General features: G+C 37.7%; 1 protein-coding gene across 6 annotated transcripts in view; it reads left to right on the top strand.

Annotated features, from left to right (window-relative positions):
* CNKSR2 (connector enhancer of kinase suppressor of Ras 2) overlaps nucleotides 1-25,280 on the top strand; it is a 207,641-nt gene that overhangs the window by 81,058 nt on the left and 101,303 nt on the right. For 4 of the 6 annotated variants that reach the window (XM_030960095.1, XM_030960105.1, XM_030960132.1 and 1 more), the window contains exons 6-8: nucleotides 3,870-3,989; nucleotides 10,429-10,488; nucleotides 15,168-15,236. In XM_030960095.1, the coding sequence (XP_030815955.1) occupies nucleotides 3,870-3,989; nucleotides 10,429-10,488; nucleotides 15,168-15,236 (249 nt within the window). The remainder of the gene's footprint in view (nucleotides 1-3,869; nucleotides 3,990-10,428; nucleotides 10,489-15,167; nucleotides 15,237-25,280) is intronic. The other 2 variants (XM_030960114.1, XM_030960123.1) reach the window with 2 other exon arrangements.

Raw genomic sequence — 25,280 nt, 5'->3', positions numbered from 1 at the left:
CAATCTGCAATTATAGGTGTGTCACTTGAATAGAGAGGAGAATTTATTACTGAAGTGCAGCGATGAGTTACTGCAAAAGAGAACTGAAATCATTGCTTTAAGGCTCATAGTGAGAACAGGGACCGTGTGACAAAAGGAGAAAATGTAATTATCTGTTGGTTTCTCTCAGTTAGTCTTTTGTAACTTGCTTTTATTTTTTGGCCTGGACAAATCCTTTCACTATGTGCAGATACCTTGCACACTGGGAGCTGAGTGCAGCTTGAAAAAGGTTGGGGATTTTTAATGCCTGCTGATTTTTGTGGGAGCAATTGGATCCTCAGCTTCCTGTGTGTCTTACTGTAACTAATACTGCATTGCAGCAGGCAATCAACACTTAGAAAGGATAAAGGATCCTGATCTCGTTAACAACGTTTTCATAATCAGAGGTGTAGTTTTACAAAGCCTCCAAAGGGATGACAATTTGAGAGAAAAGGTGACTACCATCGGGTTTGGAACTAAAATACATGTCTATGATACAGATTGTCCTGAATAATTCTGCTGAGAAATAATGTGCTCAGAAATCGTTAGGAACAAAATGAGTGGAAGAAGTGCAATGTTTGAGTGCTTTGCCATGTGGCAACATCTTTGCCTTGGAAGGACCTGGTCCACTGAATGGGTCCAAGGTCTTTTTCCATATGGATACCTAATGGGGAGGAAGCACCTTCCTGGTGGACAGACTGTTTTGTTTGTGTGCTGATTTATGCCGATTAGCATGTTATCAACACAAATTGTGAATGAGAGATTCCTGAGAGTAAAGGCAAGGAAAAAATGCATAATTTTGCCTGTCAGCCTTTGGACATGTTTCCAGTGAGGGCCTACATACCCTGCCTTTGCAGTGGACGGAGAATATCTGCAGTGCAAGTGTGTACTCCTTGCTGTCCTGGCTCTCTCTGGACAAGTTCAGAGTTAATGAAAATTTGTCTTCGACTAGGTTGGAAGAGACCTTAAAGACTACCAAGTCCAACCTGTGCCCTAACACCTCAACCAAACCATGGCACCAAGTGCCATATCCAGTCTTTCTTTTTTTAAACACATCCAGGGATGATGGCTCCACCACTGCCCCAGGCAGACCATTCCAGTACTTTATCATTTTGCCGTAAAAAACTTTTTCCTAATATCCAACCTGTATTTCCCTTGGAGCAGCTTGAGACTGAAACATACACCAAATAGATACCTGATCCTACTTATAGTTCAGCTCTTTAACCAAGGAATATGTAATGAAAATATTTAAATGTATAATAGTTTATAGGGATAATGTGCTGCATTATCCCCATAATTAATTAATGTTGGACTGCAGTGGGAATATATGAGGAAGCTGTGAGACCCAAAAGACAATAGTCTTTTAGAAATGCATTGAAGCATATAGCAGATTTTTTTATCCTAACAGCTTGATGATTTTGGCACCTAATATTCCCAGAGCTCCTCTTGAGGAATATTCACACCATCTTTTTTTATTATTGCAACCAATTAACTGTACTGGAATGCTGATCCCCATAGGCATTGCTGTATAGACTGTCTGAACCCCCCTCATGGGGGGCAGAGGTGCAGCTGCTCCAAGGGGCTATTTAATGCATCTCAGCTTAGGCTTCTGCTCCATGCCACATCCTGGACTTGCCCAACTCCTCTCCTTTCTCCATCATCTGTCAAGGCAGCTGGGAAGGTGTTTTTTAATGAGGAGCCACATCTGTGAAATGCCATACCTTGTCTTAGGTGGTAGGAGCACTCCTTTTCTGTCTATTTTGGCATCTCTCTGCCGTGCAGCAGTTGAAAATTGGAGAAAAAATTATTTCACTATAAATAGAAGTTTCTCTGAAATTGCTAAGAACTCCATACATTTAATGGGTTTAGAGGAGATTATTAGGAAAAATAGCTGGGTGAATACAAGTCTAAACAGATATGAAAAACTCCATTTTCATCTGTGGAGAATAATTTATAATGTGAGTCTCTTCACTTTGCAGAAATAACTGAGTGCTCTGTAATTTTTTAAGCAATTTCTCAATAATTGTCAGTGCAGTTCCAAGATGGAAGTAGAAATAACATGCCAACACTATATTTTAAAACACAAATTAACAGAAATCTAAGCTTTCATCTTGATTATGTGATTTAATATAATTTTACCTTTTAAAAATGTCTGCTCAAAGCAATTTTCATGTGGCCAAAAGCCATTAAAGAAGCCCAAATTTCGGTAAAGTGCTCTTTTTCACTTTTTTTTTAGTTCAGGTGAAGCACAAACCATTCTTAACCTCATTTTATATATTTCTTAATGTCTTCTGTTCAGTAATGATTCTCCATCATGAAAAAGTAGAAGGATGGTGTATGTGACTGTGGCTGAAGGTAGTATTTTTTCTGGAAGAAGGTCATGTTGGTATTATAAATGTTGTTATATTTTCCATTTGATTCTGATTTGCTTATTCACCCTGAAACATTATTGCTCAATAAAATAAGCAATTTTAACATAAACCTAAACTTTCAACTTTCAAGTTTTTAAATACTTTAAAGAGGAGATGAGTGTACTGGTCTATAAGAGGATTAAGATGTCGCTATCATTGGTTGGGGTTTTTTGAGTATTCTTTGTTTGATTTTTTTGGGGGGGGTTTGGTTTGGTTTTTTTTTCCTTTTGTTTGCTTGGTTTTTTGGGGTTGTTTTTTTTCTTGATGGGTTTGTTTGTTTGTTTTTAATCACTTTTTAAAAATTTTCCTTTTTTAAAAATAAGGTATTTGTAGTTTACAATTTGAAATTATAATGGTGATTTGGCAGGAGGTTATATCCAGTTTTACATCACGTTTCCGTAGCATCGTTTCAGATGTTTTTACTGTAAGAACTGTACTTTGGGATCTTGGAAGATTGATTGGAGCAACTGTTGTGTGCAGTTGTGTTTCAGTCATTTGAGAAGACTGGTTAGCTTTCATCTTTGGAATTTCAGAGGAGATAAGCTGGTTCTTAATTGCTTTTGGAGATGCCCACACTTTTGGGACCAGAAGAATCTCCTCATCCCTGAATTTGCTGACAAAAGATGGATTGGAAATCTGAATAGAGAAATCCTTTAAAGTTGCTGAAAGGGAACTTCCTGGAAAACATTGAAACTCTCAAAAATCACTTTTTTACAGAGAATGATAGGAAAGCCTCACAGCTTTCCTGCTTCTTAGAAGATGTTGTTCAGGGAGTGAGAGATCAGGAGATAAAACAGTACCAATTTCACAGTTTCAGCCTTTTTAAAATTTTTTCTGTCTTTCTGCAGAGGCTGCCAACAATAACTGGTTTAAGAGTTATCCCATTGTGAAGTGGTGTTTTATTGTAATCTTCATGTCTGCAACAGTAAATCATATTTGGCAGCTGTAGAACATGGGAAACACAGTCCAAAGACAATTAGCATGTTTTATTAGTATAGAACTTCAGAGTTAATGGGAGTTACCTGTCATCATCAAGAGCCTGATTTTCATCTGTGCTGAACAGCTGCACATTCAGTGGAAATCAGTGGGCTTTGAGACACTTACTGTCTTTGCAAAAGATGTGGGTAGCATGGAGGCTGGGGCTCACCACACATTCCCTGTGTGCCTGAGCAGGGCATCTATCCCTGAGAGTGTGTGGGAGCCCCTCTTTGTCTCTGCTCAGATACAAAAGCATTGGCCTCCTGTTCTTCCCTGGTCTGGTGCTGTTAGTTCAGGATCATCACAGATTATGTATTTCATATTGTATTGCTGCCTGAGGCCTTTCCCCCTCTGCCTTGTATGCACTTGATAAACATGGTGATTTCAACTGTATATTGACATTCAAATAGTTACAAGTCATGTGCTTATTGTGACTTTTTTCTTTTCTTTTTTCTTTCCTAGTGTAAAACTCTCTCTGGCGTCTGTGATCACATTATCTCACTCTCTTCTGATCCACTGGTTTCCCAGTCTGCCCATCTTGAGGTGATCCAGCTTACAAACATCAAGCCAAGTGAAGGGCTGGTAAGAAGTACGCAGTTAATCAAACCCATCATCCAGGATGAGAAAGTGATGGTTTTAAAATAAGTTGTATATATGAAAATAAATAGGACATTTTAGCCTTTTCTATTTTAAAGTTTGAAAACAGTTTGATTCCTTTTGCTTGTTTGGTTTCTCATGCAGCTGGGCCAACAGGAGGGGATTTTATAAAGCTGACTGAACTATGCAGAGTTTAGTGAACTGGGAGAAATGAGTAAGAAATTCTTGCCATTTATACCAGCTTCTGAAAAATGGTTCAGATTGTTCTAGGATCTTGAAGTCAGAAGGGACTTAAATTACTGAGATCAACTCAACCAAGAAGTTTGCGTGGGCTTATGCACAAAACCTGTCAGATTCTGGAAAATGCTTCATAGTATCTCAGGGATACAAAGCTATTTTATAAGTTATTCCAGGGCTTCATAGCACTGCTGATAAGTAACTCATCGAATTTTACTGCAAGAATTCTGCATTCTTAATCAGATGCTTGTGAAGGCTCTTAATGCAGCTATCCTATGTTTGTTGTTCAAGAGCTGACCATTGATCTCTTGTTTACTCAAGTATCCAACACCTGCTGCATGGAAAAAACCAACACTGGTAACAATTCCAGATGTATGGCTTTACATCATTAGTAATATCTGTTCCTATAATTTTTGGAGGTAGAAAAGAAGATATTCAGAGTACAGTTAAATTTTTTTTTGTCTAGAGAAATAGCTTTTGCAACTTCTGCCCAAGCTTATTCTCATTCTATATTCTTGACTAGTCTTGAAGGAGGACTGCCATACTCTTTGCAGCAGGCTTTTGAAGTTGTCTGGTTGTTGAAGTTTTGGACAATATTTTGGTTTGCGGGTGGTTGGTTGTTGCTGGGTTTTGTATTGATTTGTTTTTCTTGGCAAAGTTGGTATGCCAAGTTATTTTGAGCAATTGTACACTAAATTAATTTTCCATTCTTTTGGAAAATTGCAATTAAAATATGAGAAAAACCCCAAAAGCTTGGATGAGTAAATATGGCCCCATCCTTTGTTTTAGTCTGCAGTTTGTTTTTCCTTCCTCTTCTGGCTTTCTTTTTTATCTCTGACTCCATTTTAAACTTGTCCTTCAGGATTTCAGCTTCTCATGGATTCTCTGCTCCCTCTCTTTCCCTCCCTTTCCCCTGTAGTCAACCTTTTGAACCACTGCAGTCAACCTTTTGAAACACTTTCTTCTATTGTAATGAGAAAATCTTCCTCTTTCTCTTGGTTACCCTTTTATGAGTGCTGTCCATTTTGATCTGAACTTGATTTTTTTTCTCTTTGTCTTGTGGCTGTTTTTTTTTTCTTTTTTTCCCCTTCATTTAAGTCTTCGTGTAGGTTGGTATGAACTCCCAGGGACTGAGAAATGTTGAGTGGTATTTTTGTAACTAAAAGTGTGTTTCATGGGTCTGTTCCTGCTGGGTAGCTGATGAGAGAATCTCTTTCCCTTTCTGTGCCTCTGTTTTATACCCTCTGTCTGTCTTGTCTGTTTAAACTGGAAGCTCTTCAAGGCAGGGTTTTTTCTTTTTATGTGTTTGTGAACCAATTTAGCAGGGTCTTGATGTCATTGTCATAGAAAAATAATTATATGTATTTTTTAAAAAAATGAAAATAGCAACCATGCAGTATACAAGCTTTAGAAGGATACAATGCCATTTTGACACAGTCATGTTTTTTTCCCCTCATCCTTGCCTGTGTGCCACTATTGTGTTGCCTGGGCCTTGTGCCTCTCCTGTAGATTGTGAGCTCTCCAGAGCAGGCACCAAGGATGTGGATTCGCGCCGGGAGAGTGAAAATCATCCCCTTCCCTTTGGAGCCACGCCAGTCTGGCCAACGGATCACCTGTGTCATGTGCTTCCTGGTGATTTATGTGCTTTTGGGTTCTTGGGCTTCTCTTTGCTTTGTAAACTAATACCTGTCCCACTGAGTGCTGAGGGTGTCAGTTTAAGAACTGGTGGTGGAGCTTGGAGTTGTGAATATTCTCTGCACATCAGAAATGCTGGGATAAATGTGAAGCTCAATCATTTCTGGACCTTCTTCCAGGATTTGTGCAATGATGGAGCTGGAAAAATGGTTTATTGTCAACTTTCCTGTAGATTTTTGACCCATATTACAGTTCTGTGCTGGCTTTAGCAATCACCAAATAAAATGTTGTATAAAAACAGAAGGACTTCAGGCAGAAGAAAAAAGACAAGGATGGCTGCTAACTGGGAAGATTTTTTGTCACCTGTCATAAACAGAACATCTACCATCTTAAATTCAATAGTTAAGAAGCTAAAGTAAATCTGAGGGAGAAAAAGCAAAGGACATGAGAGGGAAGTTAAAAAGTTAGAAAACAATGCTGTTTCTGTAAACTCATGGTAAATATATGATGGAGTTAAGAAAATGCTTGAAGCTTTTGCAACTTAAAGGAGATTGGCATGATCAGGATATTTTAATCAGCACAAATAGCTCCTTCACTGTGCTTGGTCTTTTCGTGTGGAAACGTAAGTATTTGTCAGAGGTAAATATAAATTTTCAGACTAATACCTGAACAAAGAAGAATCAAGTAAATGTGTTACCGTGTTTCATAGATACTAAAACTAGCTAACATCTCTGACTAAATAACCTTTCAAGCAACTAATCCTGGCAAGCAGAAAATGCTGTTAGGGTGTGATGTAGAGAACCTTTTGTGTACTGGGTAAAGCAGGGTTATGGGTGGGGTTTGGTATTGGTTTTGTTGTTTGGTTTTTTCCCCTCTATCCTTATGTCTTGTGACTGGCTGCATTCATGTTGTCCAGTGAGTGCTGCTGGGGGAAGAGATACAGCCTGCAGTGGCTGTGCAGTAAGGGTGAAGAGTTCATGATAGGAACTTACTTAAAAAGCCTTAAAATGGATTAATGTGGTCAACTTTTCAATCACCAACATGCTCCCATGTGTAATCCTTTCTTTTTTTCTATTTATTTCTTTATGGACTTGCAAGTTGTTTCATCTGTATCAGTAAGCAGAATTTAATTTTGTATGTTTTTACATTATTGATATACAAAGAGACCAAACTGACTAGCTTAGGTAGTATGTTTTACCATGAAACAGACTTAAAAATGTTGCTACTTGACTGAAAACAGTGAGTCTATTTAGACAAAAAGCAGAAAACCAAGGTTTTCTTGGGTAGTTTCTCTGCAACAGTCACTTCCTACTTTATTTTTAATATAGAACAGAATATCAGAGATCTGTAGCAAAGGTTAATCTTGATTTTCAGTTGTTTCCTGTTCATATAATCATTTTAATCCCAGGTAAGTGACTGTGATGTGGTCTCAGGGGTTCAGAAATGCAAAGGTCAGTTCATCAGAATATGGGGTTCCTTTTTACCTGCCGAAGCAAGCACAAAAGAAACTTGTAAAAAATTGCTCATAAAATACAAGTGATTGATAAAATACAGGGTGTGGCAGCTGATTTAAGTGTATTGCCTACTCTCTTTCCAGGATTCCAGTGCACTACTATTTCTGATATTTCTCCTGAATTTTTTAGTTTGAAATACTTGAAGAGCTGGGAAAGAGTTATGAACAGTGTTCTGAGAGTTGTTTGGGGTTAAAGAGGCACGTGTGACTTTGGAGGGCTCCATGAAAGTGGAGTCAAAGTAAAAAATTCAGTTACATGTGTGATAAAATGAAATTAGTATCTTCTTTCCTTTTCCATCCAGCATTGCGTAAATATTGAGAAATATGTTATAAATATATCACATTCTGTTTTCATTATTGAAAAAAATATAAACAAAAGCAAAGAAAGAGGAGGGGAAAAGAGAAAAAAAAGCACAAAAGGTCTCTTTTTTAACCCTTAATCACCAAGATAAATTGTAATGAGTGGTTTGAAATTAGAGCTCTACCCATAACTGATCAGGACAATCTCTCATGTAATTAAGCATGAGTTACTCATTTTTTAATCTAGGCATACATTTATTCCTGATTACTAGATTGGTTATCTTATGGTTATTTTAGTCATATAAACTGAATTATCTTTCCTTTTATCTGGTGTAACTGATTCTTGTAAATTCTTAGGGACTTATCTTTGAATACCTAAGACTGTATCTGCCAATTTATTTCAGTGCAAATGGAGAGAGGCACACACTGATCTCCCCTGTATTCTTGATTGCTAAAAGTGCTATTGATACTGTGCAGCCGCAAGGAGGCAGAGAAAAGAAAACTTGCAAATGTCTGTGGAATTATTTCCATTCCAGATCAAACAATTGTAAGCCAGAAGTGTTCTCTTCTCTGTATCATTTCCCATATATTGTTCACTTAAAACAAGAAGTAAAGAAACATGGGTGAAAGGAGCTTATTTTTGTGTTGCATAATGTTACCTCTCCTCATTTAAAAGCTGCTTTATATCAAGAATTATGTTGGCTCTTGTAAAATTAATGTGACATGGTACAAATATAACATTTATTAATTTTGCACATGTGGAATAAATGCAATCTAGGGTGAATATTTTTCAGCTTCCTTCTTCCCTCTATTTTTTAATGGGTGCAAAATCTTGATCCTAGCCTTTAAAGAGCATTCTGCCAAAGTTCTTTCTCCTCTTTTGCATTTTCAAAGTCTTTTAAATTTATTGAAAAGACTAGATTGGGTGTGAATTGTCCTCTGGAATGGTAGCACACTTGGATGAACTTACTATCCTTTGGAACAATGCTTTGCACAAAACTAAACACCGTGTAACCATAAAGTGTGAGACTTTTCCCTCAACTTTCACCCTGATATTTAAGGTTGAAAGCAGTAACTCACTGTGCATAAAAATAAAGATGTGGCTTTCTTCAGAAATTGCTCTGTTTGGGGACCTGACTCAAAGTTCCTGTCACCATGGTCACTGTGGTTTTTAGCTCTTGCCATGTTGCAGGGTGTGTGACCCGGTGACTTAGATGGGGATCCTGAGAGGGATTGAGGTCCCCATTAGTGGTGGTTTGAGGGTAGGTGTGTGTACCAAGGAACAGATACCAACATATTTCAACCTCTTGTGTGGCTCATTATGTTTCCTGTAAGATATCTGTATATGTGTGTATATTATTAGTGTTTCCCTACCTCACAGGGGTGTTGTGAGGATAAATGTATGAAAAAGCCATTCTGTATTTGAGTTAAGCAAAAGCTGTATGATGGAGCTAATCAATGGAAAAATTGCTGAAGGTTCATAGAGGTGCTGGAAGTTGAAGGATGATGTCAGGGGGTTTCTGAGATTGTATTAATTAGTAGGTTCTGGATTATTTTACCTTCTAGCTGTGGCAGCTGAACATGATAACTGGATTTGATGTGATTAACACTGTGTAATTGTGCAGAACAGAATAGGAGTTCACTTTTGAGCCCCTATCCAGAGCAACTCAGGAAGTCCCTGGCTTGTTTTACTAGGGATAGTATCTACTTTGTTAATTTAGGTGTACTTCCTCATATCTGCTACCAAAATAAGTGCCAGTTCTGGTCCCAGTGTAGGTTAGTCCAACTCGATTTGTCTTCTTTGCCTCTTTACCATCCCTGCTCACCAGGGAGTGCACTGGGCTCCTCAGCTAGGAAGAGACTTCTCTGTGGTGCTCTGATTGAAAGGAGAAAAAGTAGGTTATGGAGAGGGTGTTTACTGAGGCACTCAGTGTTTACCTGCTTTCTGTAAAGTGGTTGAGGGAAAAGAAATTCCTCAGAAATTATTGAATGCTTAGTATGTGCCAATTATCTCTCTTTTTTCCCTCTCTCAGTGTCATGGCAGATGTTGTTAAAATGTTTGAATTGAGACTTGGTGGAAAGGCGTATTTGAGACGCTGTCTAGGACTACCCATGCAGGAACTTCTGTCTGTTCACAAGCTATCCCTCCTTTTTTGTATTTTTTTGAAAAAAGCGGGGTAGCTAACAAAGTTGATGTTGAATTTTCCATCATTGAGTTTTATAGCTGAAGTGTTGATTGGGATGAGTGAGGCTATTGAGAAGGTCTTACAGCCACTTTGCAGGCACAATTCCAAGCACTGGTTTGAAAGTTGTGTTTGCAGTGTTGCCTACTGAAGACTCCAGATGTTTCAAAACTCAATGTAGTTTTCGAAGCAAAATAGACATGTTGATCATACTAAGGCAATTTGTAATTCCGGGGCTTTTGGGAAGCCATTGTTCTATTTGTAGTTGAAGAAGTGTATTTAAAAATACTGGGGAGTATTTATGGACATAACTGTGATAAACATTTTAGTTTTCTATTGCAAATTAGGGCCAAAATGATTTGGGCTGTTCTTGAAGTGTACAAAAAAGCACTTTCCTATGCAGAGACAAATTCCTCATGGCATGCATTAAAGTCCACATGTCTTAAAGAAAACAAAAAGGAAAGAGTGATTCTTTAAGAGATATGCAAGTTTTGTTTGGATGGTGATGGTTTGTGAAACACTTTAAAAATTCTTTCCCATAATGTCTTTTTCTTAGGGTATGTACATTAAGTCAACATATGATGGTCTTCATGTAATTACTGGAACAACAGAAAATGTAAGTATTGTTAATACTGTATGTTCAGACCTGGAAGCCTTTCTGACCTTACCTGTGGTTAATGCTTTCCCTTTGCCATAAACTACATTTTGCTTGCAAACTTGTGCTGGTTGGCTGTTAAGGACCAATGGCATGTTGGACAGCAGAGATGCTTGTGCTTGTTTACCTCAGAATTGAAAGGGTTGTTCCCTGTTAAGGACCAAGAGAACCAGTCTTGATGTGTTCTTGCAAGACACATAAAATGCTCTAGACAGGAAGCAGCTGTCTTGGAATTACTTTGCTCTGTGAATAAAAGATAAATGTCTGTATTATATTTAGGCTGTTGTGCTGGAGTTTGCTGCAGTATTAGACAAACAGCTTTTATATTTTCCATCTATCAAGCTTCATTTTTTAAGAAATGAGTGCATGGAAATGGACATCCCTTCACATTGACAAATAACCATGTATTTCTGCATGAACTTCTGAGTAATGCCTATGGAAAGGAACACTTATTACCAGTGTACTAATTCTCACTGAATGCATTAAAGAGCAAGTAAAACATAACAGACGACTTTTCAAAAGCCTTTGAAATACAACCTCCTTTCCTTGTACGCTATATTTAGGGAACTGGCTGTCTGTTAGGAGTTGAGGAAAAATTATAATTTTGGAGGAAAAGGCTTCTATCCCTGGTCTTCAATTAATGTGGAACAATCACTAAACAAAACTGAACTGTTCCATAGTGGTTTAGTCAATTCCTTTGAAAGATTTTGATGGCATTTTCTTAAAATGAAGCTGTCAGAAATGTTTGTTTTATCATGCTACTGTGTCATCCTGTGGGATGTGCAAACTACCTACATGACATTTACAGCTGCTGCATCTGATCTGCAGTGAGGTTCTGTTAACATCTCAATAAAATAGGAATATTATTTTTATCCTTTTGTAGGAGCTGTAATCTGATAGCCTTTTTCCTTTCTGCTGTGGGCAGAATATTCATGGGTCATAACCAATAGATAATACTTGTAGAATTTGTGTGAATGTGACCTGTCTTGGAATTAAAAAAAAAAGTAAGGAATTTCAAGGAAAATAAAATTCTGGAGAGTCAGGCCTACAGCTATAGATATGATTAGTGAAATTAGCAAAACTAAACAAACCAAACAGAGCTACTGTTGAACTTAATCTAGAAAATATATGAAATAAAGAACAATTTTTGCACTTGAATCTCTCAAATTAAAGAAGGAGCAATTTCTTTCGATAACTTGCTAATGGATTTAATTTCCCAGGGGTAAAGATAAAAATAAAATCCTAATGCGTTCCCTCAAAATGCTTATCTTTTGTGATTCATGAATATAATTTAAAGCTATGTCAGGAAGCTTCAGTCATGATGACTCTTCTGCTCTCGTTACTGACTCTTTCACTCACTGTGACACCCTGGAGGTGCTCTCGGCAGACCAAGAAAGTGCACTCTGTTATCAAGGGAAAAAGCTGCTGTGTGTTAAAGCAATTGTGAAAAATGAGTAGTGCTTTAGAAAAAGAAGGGCGTCTCCTGCTTTTAAGAACACAGTTTCTAGCTGCTTTCTTTAACACACACACACACACACACACACATGCACACACACAAAAGCACAGAGATTTGATTTTGGTAGATAGGAGGAGAAAGATCTAAGCAGCATGTCCAGAATAAGGTTACAGTGGTGCACATGTGATCTGCTGGCCTTAACGCATTTGCTCTTTGCAGTACAGTTTGAATCCAAATTCTCTTGCATTTCAGCAAAAATTTGTGTCCTTTTAATTTCCAAGTCTTCTCTTCCAAGTGAGACAGTGACACAATTGTCTGAATGATCGTGGAGAAGAACATGTGTCTGTATTAAACACAGTACCATGGTAGTGCTCTCCACATTAATGTAAGAGAGTAGTTTTGTAATGGCAGTTCTGCTTTTTCTGTCTGGCCTTTGAGGTGCTTGATGTCCAGCTGCAAAGCCCATTAGAGTTTGGATCTTACTGTTTGGCATTAGGAGGCATCTCCTCCAACACATTACCCTGCAGATCAAAGCAGCTGAACTCTGAAGCTTGGACTGAGAGAGAGCAGTGTTCCTTACAGGTCACTGCCCTGCAAGGGCTTCTCTCTGGTGGCCCTGTAGCATTCGAGCAAGCTCAGCTTTCCAGTTTGTGTCTTCTGTCTTTTCTTTGGAATAACCATCTAAAGGGTGTTTTGGTCCAGCTAAAGATTTTAGGTTCCTTGTTGAGTAGCCCATCTAGACCATGTTGGAGAGATTCTTTCAATCCACAAACTGAATGTGTCCTGCAAATTAGACCATTTTTTCCTTTGGTCTTCCAATAAAAAAGAGCATTTTTCTAAAGTAATAGCATGCAGTGCACCTCCAGCAGGAATGTGGCTTTGAAGAGGGAGCTCCCAGTGTCAGCACTTGCTGTGGTCTGGTTTGCTTTGCATGGTGCCCTTAGATCACAGGGAAGAGAGATTTTTCAGAAGAAACACTAGCAAAATCTCCACTATGGGCACGCAGCAGTTGTGCTCCAGGGCCTCTAAACTGGACTTTCAGACAGTGTGGGTCTACCAGGGGAATAGGAAAAAGACATTTGGCTTAAAGGGCAGAACTAAATCTATATAAAGTGTAAATCTAAACATATTCTGGATAGCTTTTAGTTATTGATTTGTGAGCCTCAGTGGCAGGTGCTTCCATCTCTTCAACTCCCTGTTGAACCAAATTGTCAGCTAATGAGGATGCAGTTGTGGTATGGCACACTTTGTTGCTCCTAGTAGGACTTCATGAGTGGATTCTGTGCTTAATGATCAGCATATACATCTTAAAAAAAAGACCTTATTGATTCTCCTCTGTTTTCCTTAAATAGCCATGATAAAAAGTACTGTTTTACAAGCAATGTCTGTTTTTTACTGGAGAGGAAAAAGCAATAAGGAACAGGAGTTACAACCCCTTCATAAGACCATAGCCTTGACATATCTTTCTAAGCTTTTTTTTTTACCTCACCTTGTGTTTGAGGCATAATTGAAATGAGGCATTTTTTAACATAGACTTTTCCAGTTTGAAGATTCTCAGACTATGTTTTAATGTCTTGGCAAACTTAACCTGTTTTTTCAAGATTTAAGCTGCAAATGCTGAAGACACTGTAAAGTAAAGGATGTATGTTAATAAAGTCCTGAAGGGTTCAAGGGTAATAACAAAGAATTCACTTGCATTTGCTTTTTAAAAGTCTTATGTGTAACTACATCTGAGCTAAAAGAGCTGTATTACATAGGAGGATTATAAAGATTTTAGAGGTATGAATGAGTAAGTGTGAGTAGTGAAATGGCAAACAGAAAACAGATTATTAGGACATAATCGCCAGTGTTAAAATTTTTCCCAGGTCACTTAGCCAATACCTTTATTGCTTAAATAGTGCCAAAATATCAAGGCTGGTGTTCTTTATATAAAGTAAAATGATATTACCAGCCCAGTTTGATTTAGGATGTTCTGTGCAATGTCTGCTAGAAATGAGTCATGAGTGACCCTTCTTTCGGGCTCTCATGTCTCTTGGATATCTTTCATTTGTACACTGTCCTTAACTTAGGCCATGAATTATGTGCAATTGAACTAGAAAGTCATGGCTTAGCTGTGGGACATATGTTTTGAATGGGGATGTATTACGTGGGTTGTTACAAAAAGTCCACATTTCAGGTGTGCAGCATTTTCTTTAGATGACCTGTTATCTCACCAGACTCCTTAAAACAAAATTTATAGCAGTTTTTTTTTTGAAATCTGCTCCTGAGCAACATGTTTCCTTTGGGTTCTTTTTTCTAACTGTCAGTCTCACCTTCTACTGTGGAGTCAATTAAGTGCCTTCTGGCAGCCACAGTATTGTGAGAAAAATTGAAGTGTGACTCTGAAAAATGGAAGGAATTTATTTTCCTTTGAACTTAGAGCTATTCCCCTCAGAAAACAACTGGTCTACTGTAAAGAGAGAAGGGAATGTTCGTGGGGCTTTCATTTTAATGAAAGAGGTGTTTTTTATTGTGGTTTTTATTTGGTTTTTTGTTGTTGTTCTCACTGAGAATTTTTTTGAGGCAAAAGCAAAGTACAAAACTACTTTGCTTTTTTGAAAGTGTGACCACTGTAGGAGTCTGATGATGGTTACATTTCTTTCACCCTGACAGTGTTCCAAAACCACAGTTACCATTAATTTACTTGCTCTTCCTAGATTGTGCCTAACCCAATCTTCTCTTCTTGTGCACTCTTTGCAGAACAGTAATTTACTACAGCTCTCTGCAACATATTGAAATGTTGTAGAATAAAAAGACAATTTTATGAAATTTGTTTATGAAGAATTGTCAGCTAGTCTTGATAGGTTCAAAAGTCAGCCAGAGATTGGGTTTTGAGAATTAAGATATGTCGGGCAGATTAAAGCATCCTTTTGGCAGGATGAAATTCAGAAGAAATCCTTAGGACGCAGTTACCATATGTATTCATACCTTTCTTAACATGTGATTTTATTGTGTAGAATAGTGCATATCATTTTTCTCCCACAAGAACAAACTGATTTATTAAATATTTCTTTAATTCTTTATTTCACAGTAGAATGTCTATCAGTCTAACCTGATTTACGTAGCTTAGCAATCATACTGCTGAAAGAGAGATGATGACTGGTAAGACCTGTATTCTTGATCATCTCTTTTATTTTAAATTCAGTCACCTGCAGATCGGTGCAAGAAAATCCATGCTGGGGATGAAGTGATTCAAGTTAACCACCAAACTGTGGTATGTATAACTATGTTCTGTGTCAATTGGAGATAGAGGTGTTGGGGCACATAGCATGTGGAGAGAAGGATTGTGTAGAAAAATGTGTTTTTATAAATCGTTATTTCTTCTAACATCTAAATTTTCCTTTTCTCTTTTATAACCACATAGTTCTTAAGTCTTTAGCTAAACCCTGATCATCTGAGCATTACAGGAGATATCAAGTTAGGCTAAATATCAAGTTAGGCTTGGGAGATCTGTTAGGCTGTTTTCTGCTTGCCCATGCACAAGTTAGTTTAAGTGTAATGGAAATTTTGGGTTGAAGGGATGCAGGGAGTTGGAAATATTGTTCCCATGTGGATTTCACATCAAGAATGCTTCCTGGAGGCTGGAAAGCTTACTACTTTCTAAACATACTGGAAAGTGTAGAGTATGGTTTTTAAGAAGACAAGCATGTGAAATTCCCATAGGGGTACATAGGGTGGTTGACTTAATTTAAAGACAAGTTTAAAACTTGGAACTTAAAATTAAACAAACCTTTCAGATATGATAGTCAAAAAAACTAATACCATGCAAATTGCCCTTTGTGGGTACAGATACTTGTTAGTGCCAGGTGATTTTATTTAGGATTAGTGAACTGTTAAAATTAATTTACCTTTTCTAAGGTAAGACTTTCTAGGAGAAAAGGTGGACTTACAATATAGAAAGCAGCTATTCTTTTTCAAAGTATGAAGTTTCTTGAGAGTAGTGAAAGTCAATATATGGTATTAGTGCAGCAGCCATTTGCTAAAAGTTGTGTTTGGTCATTCCACATGGGGCTCCACTTCCAGCTTTAGGCCATTGTCCACCATGTCAGCTCCTCTGCACAGATTAGGGTACTATTTCACCCTACCTTCCAATTAAGTTTGAAATCAAATAAACTGTACATATGTGGACCTTAACAGAGTAGAAGCTATCTTTGGAGCTATGCAATGTAATTTGATAAATCTAAGAAGGTCAGGGTGAATTGTAATACTATTTTGGCCCTACAGCTTCTTTATAAGTGTTGTATCCAATGATTACTTTTCATATGCAGTTGATGACTAATTTCCCTGGTTTTCTGCACTAAGGGAGCTTATGACATCAATTTAATTTGAAAAACATTTTAGAGCATTACTATTTTGGCTGTTAAAATGTATACATATCTGAAGAAGCACATCATTAAACATTCAGTACTAGCTTGCTATTTTTCCCAAAAATTTCTGATGGTGCTTTAAAGTTGCCTTGTCAACTTGAAAATTTCCAGTTGGCTAGGTATTTATTCTAGTTTTCTTAGCACATCTGCACTGCATCTAGATGATGGAAAGATCAGATTCTTAACCCTAACACTACCAGTAATGTTTTGACTATCCTTAAGATAAGCTTTCTTACCTACATAGATGGAATATTTAATGTAGGATTTGGGTGTCTTGGCTTTTGCATAAGTGGAGTATTTTCAGAGGCACAGAGAAAATAATTGTATTTCTAGGGAAAAGGACCATAGAGAGCTGAGACAAACTTAGTTTAAATGGTGAATATATATAGTAACAGACTAAACCACACATTTACTTTGTTTTTCTTTGTTGTATCAACAATGTAATTGAAATAGTTGTCATCATTGATAGTGTATACAATGTATACAAATAATTTTCTTGTGTTCTAGTGTTAATTTTCCACAGTGAAAGTCAACTAGGATTTTCAATAGTACCTCCCATGTTACCTTTGCAAAAGTACACTACATTCGCTCTTCAATTTTATAAAGCCCAAATATTTAATTTTTTCTATAGATTCTGCAGAATTTTATAAGAACCTAAGAAAATCCTTCTGTACTCCAGCCCCTGTCAGAAGGAATTTACTGTCCAGTTCTAGAAATCTGTTTTTCTGGGAAGAGGTGTTATTCCTTACACTGACTCTTGTTAGGAGATAAATGATTCTGAAGATACTACATTTTGTTTTGACTGTTTATTTATTTTTTCATACTTAATATACTACTCACCAGCAGCAGATACAGGACAACTTCTCCCTGTAACTTATCATACATATCATATGTACATATCATACATATAATATCTAACTCATAATACTTATATCACTGGTACTGACCATAGAAATAACTGACTAAATTGTTTAAATGTCTGATTTTTTAAAATACCTAATTCTAAAGCTATAGGGAAGTGTTAATTACATGTAGTTGTTATTAAGGTCATGTCTTGTAAATGAAGACTCAAAATGTAAAAAAAAAAAAAAATCTTAACGTTAATTTCTTTTGGAGTTAAAGCCCGCTTTTTAAAAAATTTTCTTCAGTTATTTCAGTGTATTTATCTGTCAAATTGTAATTAAAGTCTGTCTTTTGTACTTTATATTTCAGAGAGTAAATACAAATATGAGGAAGAGAAGTTCCATACAATTGGTTTAAAAATCCAACTTGTTAGATACTACTTTTTACAAGAGTCTCATTGTAATAACTATGATAAGGCTGCTTTTTCAGAAAGCCCACTGGCTTTCAAATAAGCAGCATGACAAAGTAGGAGAATGGTTAAGTGATTTATACTGATTTATCATTATGCATGTCCTAATACTGGGTGTCAAATAGTTTTAAGTTATCTATTGACATCCTCTGCTTGTAGTGATGCTTAATCTTTGTAGTATTTCACTTGGCAGTGAAATAAAAGAATTTCAAGTGATTATTTTGATTGTTTGCTATTGATATAAAACATGCATAACAGGAATATTCCACTTGTTGGTGGCAGGATGTTTGGACTTTCGGAATCTTCTAAATTTAAAAAAAAATTGATTAGGCCTAAAGTCAGTGAAAAGTTAATGTTCAGAAAATTGTCCTTTAAACAGTGGTTTCTTGGGGTTAAATAGCTATGTGGATCTTCTGTGTCAGTTTTGCTTTACAGGACAGATCTGTTCTTCAGCAGCTCTGTAACTAAGGGTTATAACTCCCTCCAATATGAGAAAGTCATGGACCTGTTAGATCAAATCCAGAGGACATTGCAAAGATAATCCCAGGGCTGGAACACCTCTCCTATGAGAACAGGCTGTGAAAGAGTTGGGGTTGTCAGCCTAGAAAAGAAAAGGCTTTGGGGAGATTGTGTAGCACCTTCCAGTAACTAAAGGGGCTGCAAGAGAGCTGGGGAGGAACTTTTTATGAGGGTCTTTATTGATAGGCCAAGGGGAATAGCTTTAAACTGAAAGAGGGCAGGTTGATATTAGGTGTTAGGAAGAAATTCTTTGCTGGGAGGCTTGTAAAGGACTGGAAAAAGTTACCCAGAGAAGCTGTAGATGCCCCATGCCTGGCAATGTTCAAGGCCATGTTGGACAGGGTTTTGTGGGGATGTCTCTGGTCATGGCAGGGGGTTTGATACTAGGTGATCTGTAAGGTCCCTTCCAACCCAAATGATTCTGTGACTCTTCTATTAAGAGTCAAAGGATTTAGACAATGTCTTCTAAACTTCCCTGCAAATGCTTTCCTCAATCTTCTCGAAAAGCCTGAGTGTCTAAAATATTTCCAGTGTAAGCAAACAAGGAAAAACACCTTCCTCATTTGGATATTATCAGAATTTGCACTGCAAATTGCTTCACTGCAGTACTCATGTTTCTGCCCATATATAATTCAAGAGCTTATTTTGGCTCAAGATAGTCCTTTCTTTAAGCAACTATAAGTGCAGGACACTATATGATTGCTTAAATGAATCAGTACTTTCCACAGCATTCTTTCTGGTTGCTGTTATCAGTGATAAAACAGTAGAAAAATACTCCAAGCAGAGAACAAGGATGTACAGACTCAGGATGGTATAGGATTTTTAATTAACAGTCTGTTCTCGTGTAATAGTTTGTTTTTATTTTGAAGGCATATTTGGCACATTGCATATACTTTGAATACTCTTATGATATGACTTATGGATTGAATAAATGTTTGATATGACATGATAGAGTTGTGGATTCCCAAAATTTGTGTTTGTTGGCTAAAACTCATCAGAAGTTATGTAAATATTGATGATGGAGAAAAAATAGGTGACTGGTCAATTATCAATCTGTTGCATCTAGAAGCTTGTAGGTTTAGCGTATTTAACACCTGTATGTTGGAATTGATATCTTGGCATCTTGTAGTAGATAACACTTAGCTTTTATACAGCAGACTGCTTACTGTGGAAACTCCAGTGTGCCAAACAAAGTCCACATAATTAACTTACAGGAACTCTTTTTATATTTACAGTACAGAAACTTAGAGGAGATTTTGCTAAAATTCATCTGAAACATGACAGATACATTTACAAGATCATACCTTGCTTTGTTAGAAGGATATACCTTTAAGGATATGATGCCTTTCTACTCATCCTAAAATAAATCTTTGTGTAGGAAAATGAAAGAACAGATTTTGAAGTTTTACTGTACTAGTGAGGAAAGTTTGAATTCTACAGAATGTCTTAGGATTTTTGGGGAGATGGTAAATTACAGCTCATGGAAGATTCTGAACTTGGGTTGCATGTGAATCTCTGGAGTGTATGCACCCAAAATGGAGTTTGCAGTAGATGGCTTCTAATTCTGGGGGGACAACCAAACAAAACACCTCTAAGTAGAAAAATTATGTTGCAAATATTTGTTTGTTTTTTCTGCACTGTTTCAGATCCAGCTAGGCTTTTGTTAACACAGGTATTTCATTTATAGCCTTGTTAGCTTGGCTTTTAATGAGGCAGTATTTCTAAAGAGGCTTAGTGGGGAAGTGAGCTGGAACAGTGATGCCCTGAGAAAACCTACCTGGAGCAGAGGCTAGACAGTGTTAAAGGAATAAAGTAGGTATTTATTAAAAGGCCTTCAAAGGATACACCTTGGGCAATACAAGAACCTGGCCATGCCTTCACCCAAGATGGATGACTGGTCATGAGTTTTCAGGCTTTTATAAGTTTTGGTCCAGGTACATACTGGAGTTAATTGTCCAATTACAGCTTCAGGTTATGAAGTCCCATCCTCTCAGGCTGCTCTCCTCAATTCACTGCTGTTTAAACTTTTTGGGCTTGAAGCTGCAATGGTGTCCTTGGTTCCCAGGCTGGAAAAGGATTGTTTTGCTTAACTAAACTGTGAAGAGAACTTGCTAACACTTTATATGAAGTTCAGAGTTACACACTAAGGCAGTACAGAATCTGACAAATATGAAAGCTTAAACTTAAGGCATCAACAGTACAAGGGAGGGGACAGCCAGGTCAGTCCAAGCTTTTAACATAAGGTGTTTGACACCTTATACAACTTCCATTCACAACATATTTATTTAAAACAGTACTTTTATTTTCTTGTGAGGCTTGACTTGAACAAAAAAAATGCAGCAAGGTCATGAAAGTTGAGGGAAATAAGCTTTTTGTTCAATTTCCTTCTGTTGCTGTCATGCATGTGGTTTTGTGGAGGAGGAGATAGAGGAACAGCTCCCAGATCATGCTTTTAATACTTTCTGAATCCTTGGACTTTCTCTGTTTATAGAAGTTTGGTAAATGTTAACAAAAATATTTAGTTGTAAAGGTGGGATTTACATTTATAACCTTTATAGGGCTATCCAGAAATGTTCATGGAAGTCTTTATGGAAGTAAGCTAGTTCTATAGGGCTCTGTCCTATAAGGATAAGGGGTCCATGCTTTTTTGGCAATTGTAGTCTGTCCTTCAGCCACCCTCTCAAAATTTCAGTATAATTCCCTATCCTGTTTTTACAATCGCTGTAAGTATTGTGTAGTACTGAGAAAGGAGCTAAATTGTCATGATCCCTTCAAAAGAAAAAAAAAATGTCCATTTCCCTTTACCATGGAATTTGTCTTGAGACTATATGGTGTTATTTATGTTATCTTTTTTACATAGATGTGCAGTTACTCACAAATATTTTATATTGCATATGTCAGGGAAGTGTGATATTGCAGAAATGAAATGTGTGAGAGAACATGATCTTTCATTTCCCCACGGGAACAAATGCTGGATGCTCTTGTCCATGCAGTCTCTTTCCAGTTGGTCCCTGGGGATCACACACCACTTTGATGAGCACAGGCTTGTTCTTATGTAAATAGGGTGTTGTGCCAGTGTGGACATCCAGTTGCACTTCTGTCTCTGGCAGGGCAGAACAGCCAACAAACAAGTCGTTGTCACATCTGTGTTAGACCAGTATAAGCTTTGGCCAGCCCATGCTGCTTCGTGTTTCTGCCAAATTTTAAATAATTTTCCTTATTAAATTTCCACACTTAAGTACACCAGTGTCTCATTCCAGTGGAATTTCATTTGCAGTAGAAACCTGCTGCTGCCATTCAGCAGCTACCTTCCTCCTAGATGATAACAGAACTAAACTATGTCAGTTTTTCTACTTTAATTTAAAGTCAGCCAATTGTCTTAGATGAAAGCATTAAACCTGGTTGACTGTGCCCAGGAATGGAAAGGGAGCGCTGTCAGTGTCATTAGTAAATCACAAATAGTTAGGTAAACTGCTCGTTATTGCCTCTGGCTTTGTGAGTGGCACATTTGGTCCTGTAGCCTGGGCACTGGTGTCCCACATCCAGTGTACTCTTGGTTCTGTGCCCCAGAGCACCTGGTCCTGACCCCCTGCTACAGTTTGCTGCTCTAGAATATGTGCTGGGCATGGTAGCCTCATCTGTGGGATTGGTGTGGAACTGATGGAGCTGTGAACAGTCAAGCACTGGAAGGTTGATGTTGCTGTACAAGTCCTTTCAGGAAGTTCTTTCAAGAAGCAGTTGGTGCAACAAGAGATGCTCTTCATCACATGTGACTGGGACATGGCTTCAGTACCCATACATTGTATTTCTAGAGGTATTCCCTGCCAGCTGATTGTGGTCTTGCTCACCAAATTCCATTTACTATGTCCTACAGGTCACTCAAAACCAGATTTCTTTTATTCTATCCTGGCTGTACCCCAGAACGAACAACTCTACTGCTATTGAGCCCTGGTACTTTACTTGTGTGATTATATGAGCATACAGGGACAACATTCAGCAGACAAAATTCATATTGAGTTCTTAAATTATTTTTCTTTGGGGGAAAAAATTTCTTTTGTAACTGAGGACATAGACTGCTCTGTACAGCTCCTGTTTGGGAATACACACCTGGGCTGACTTTTAGGCACCAAAGTATCTTTTAAAAGCAGTGTAAATTGTGGTAAGAAATCCTCTGCACCAAGACACCAATTGACTTTTTCTGTGAGTGCCCCTGGTGGGCCTTCATAGTGTCACCACTAGCAATAGCCACATTTCTGAGTCCATATCTAAGTCTAGTATTTTTATACAAGCTATACTTAGGACTGTACTCCTAAGGATGTGTTTGCTAAAACCTGCTGCAGTATTCTGTGGAGTATTTTTGTGACCTAATTGATAAATTCATCTTTCTGCACAGAACACACTGGAAGGTTACGTATTTTAATGGTTTTATTTTAGAGGGTTTTTTCTGTTTTGGTTTTTTTTTCCTCACATGGTAGCATTTCCATAGGAAAAAAAACCTCTAAGTGGTGCTGTAAATGGTATTAATATTTTCAACATAAATATTGAAAGACAATATGCTGCCAAAATGTTTTGCATATATTCCTGATAAAAATTATTTTCATATTCTCAGTAGCTGCTGCTGGCTACAAATCTTGGTACAATTTGTATTTGCAGGCAGTTTAAATTAGAGTTTTAACAGTATGTTCTCTATAGTGAGAATACTGTAAATTCTGCAGTTAAAATTATTATTTCAAAATATATACTTAGAGTATTTTTTTGGCGGGTAGCAGATATTAAGTAGAATTAGAGTTTTCTATTGTTAACATTTTTGATGCCTGTAGAACAGAATACAGATTATATACCTCTTTTTAAGTCTCATAAGAAGAGGTTAAAAAGGCTTACTGTTAGTGTATGTTCAGGTGTGTGTATTTGGAAAGGAAGGCAGGTATTATTCTGCTGCTAATAATTTCCTTTTAACTGAGTTTGCTAAAATTTGAAGTACACTGTAGAAAAGATGATCAAAGCTTAAGGAGAGATGTCTTCAGTGCTGTGCATATTGACACAACTGACATTACAGTTGTGCACAGCCTGGACCATATATGAGTTAGGATGGAATAATTTTGAATACTTCTGTGCTTTGTGCAGGTAGCAGATGTGTACACGACACAGCTGATCTTCAGGTGCTAGCCTGATGTTCTGTTGCGTAATCTGTTGTGTTATTGTGATGAAAATAGGATCTAACTGTGAGGAAGTGTAAGACAGTGATAGTTGTTGTAAAAATAGATCAAAACAGTAGGAAAAGCAAATCCATGCTTCCATGGGAGGAAAAATAAAGCAAGGGAAATTCTATGATTTGAGTAGATGTACTGTGAGCACGTAAATTTTTTATTTAAAAAAAACTCAGTACTGGATTCAAACAACTCAGTGGCTTGAACAGAGTACATAGTCTGTGGTTGATTATTGTAATGGAAGTAAAATGAAAAAAAAAGAAAAGCTCTATTATGACTAAATAATTCCTGTGTTTTTAAGACAAATTCTTTTAACTCCATATCCCTGTCCTCCCTTTAGCTAAGTGATGCTGCATAAGTTTGCAGCTCACTTACAGGCTTATTTTTGATTTGGATTTTTTTTTTCAGTTTGCTTGGTCATTAGTGACCTTAATTTTGGGGTTTTTTTACAATTTCTATGTAATGTCTTAATTGATTTTCACTATATTAATTCAGTCTCAAGAAACATCTGCTTAAAGGGTAACAGCACTTTAGCTGGGGATATACTGAAAATCTGGGGGAGGTCAAAGACTGTTGGAATTACTGACTTGCTGGAATCACTCTAAAATATTAAGTTTTGATAATGTAAATCTAATCTGAAAGAAACATGCATATGTGTATGCATGTATGTTTACATATGTTTATTGTTGTAATTCCAGGACAAGCGTTTGGGGATGAGACTGTGCAATGCACACACACACAAGTCAAATTCCCATGGTGAGATGAAGCACAGGGCCACAAAAATGAGTTCCTGTAAGGCAAAGATGGCTGGGCATTAATACTGCAGGGTCACTCCTGAAGAGCACATTCCTTATGCCACATGAAATGTGGAGAACTTGGCTCTTCCTCTCCCCTGAGGAAGGGGGAAGCCATCCACATCCAGACTGCAGCTTGATCTATGAGAAAGCAGGGTGTGACCCAGTCTGCCTAAATCCTGCCTGAACTCCAGCTTCTGCCATCAGCTCTTTGTGCCTGTTTAGATGTTTATCAGCACTTGAGTTTTCTTAGCACTCTCCCAAGGCTTCCCAAAGATGCTGAAATGCCTCTTCTTAGGCTGGGGAGATACTGTCCTTTGCCAGAAGCCCTGCTGAAATGAATAGGCCCCTGGGCTCTCCACATATTCCCTGGAAGCTCTTGGAAATGAGGCCAAGCAAAGACTGTGGTCGCAGCACCTTTGTTCATAAGAGTTTAATTTCTGTGTCCTTGCTGAAGAAAGGGGTAGGGCCTGCTCATCACAACAGGGCTCCCAGACCCTGTTCTCTGCAGTGTGTGTTAGTTTGTATTTATATTACATAAAAAAGTGGTGTGTGGGAACTGGGACCAGAGCCCTCATTTCCCATATCCCAGTGCAAGGAGCTGATGGTTTCTTGCCTGTTGTATGATTGGGGTTTGTGTTTGCATGGTCCCATCAGCACAGTGCTTTGGCCCCGTGGAAGTAATGCACATCTTGGTGCTTGAGACACCTTTGTAGTATTTGTAAGTATTTGGCTGAGTTTAGTCCTTCTGAGGATACATAGTGCTGAGATCCATGTTCTGAAACTAGATGGACAGTTGAGTAAAAACCTTCCAAATTGCCAGTAGCTGTCTTTTCTGGTTATCTGTGCTCCTGGTTGAAGAGACAGATGCCTTATAACTGCCACACTGCAGACAACCAGTCACTGCAGGTATCCAAGTGAAGGAAAATGCTTCAAATTTCAGAGGTACACCAAATCTGAGCTGGAACCAACCCCATTTTTTTTAGAGCCATACCCTAAAATGGGAAAATGAGACCCTTCTTCCTCAGAAGTTGTACCTAGAAACTGACATTTATGTCT

This window comes from Camarhynchus parvulus, chromosome 1 (genome assembly GCF_901933205.1).
Source record: "Camarhynchus parvulus chromosome 1, STF_HiC, whole genome shotgun sequence".
Taxonomy (NCBI): Eukaryota; Metazoa; Chordata; class Aves; order Passeriformes; family Thraupidae; genus Camarhynchus; species Camarhynchus parvulus.
Note: the sequence above shows the minus strand (reverse complement) of the source record. Positions and strands in the feature narration are given on the sequence as shown.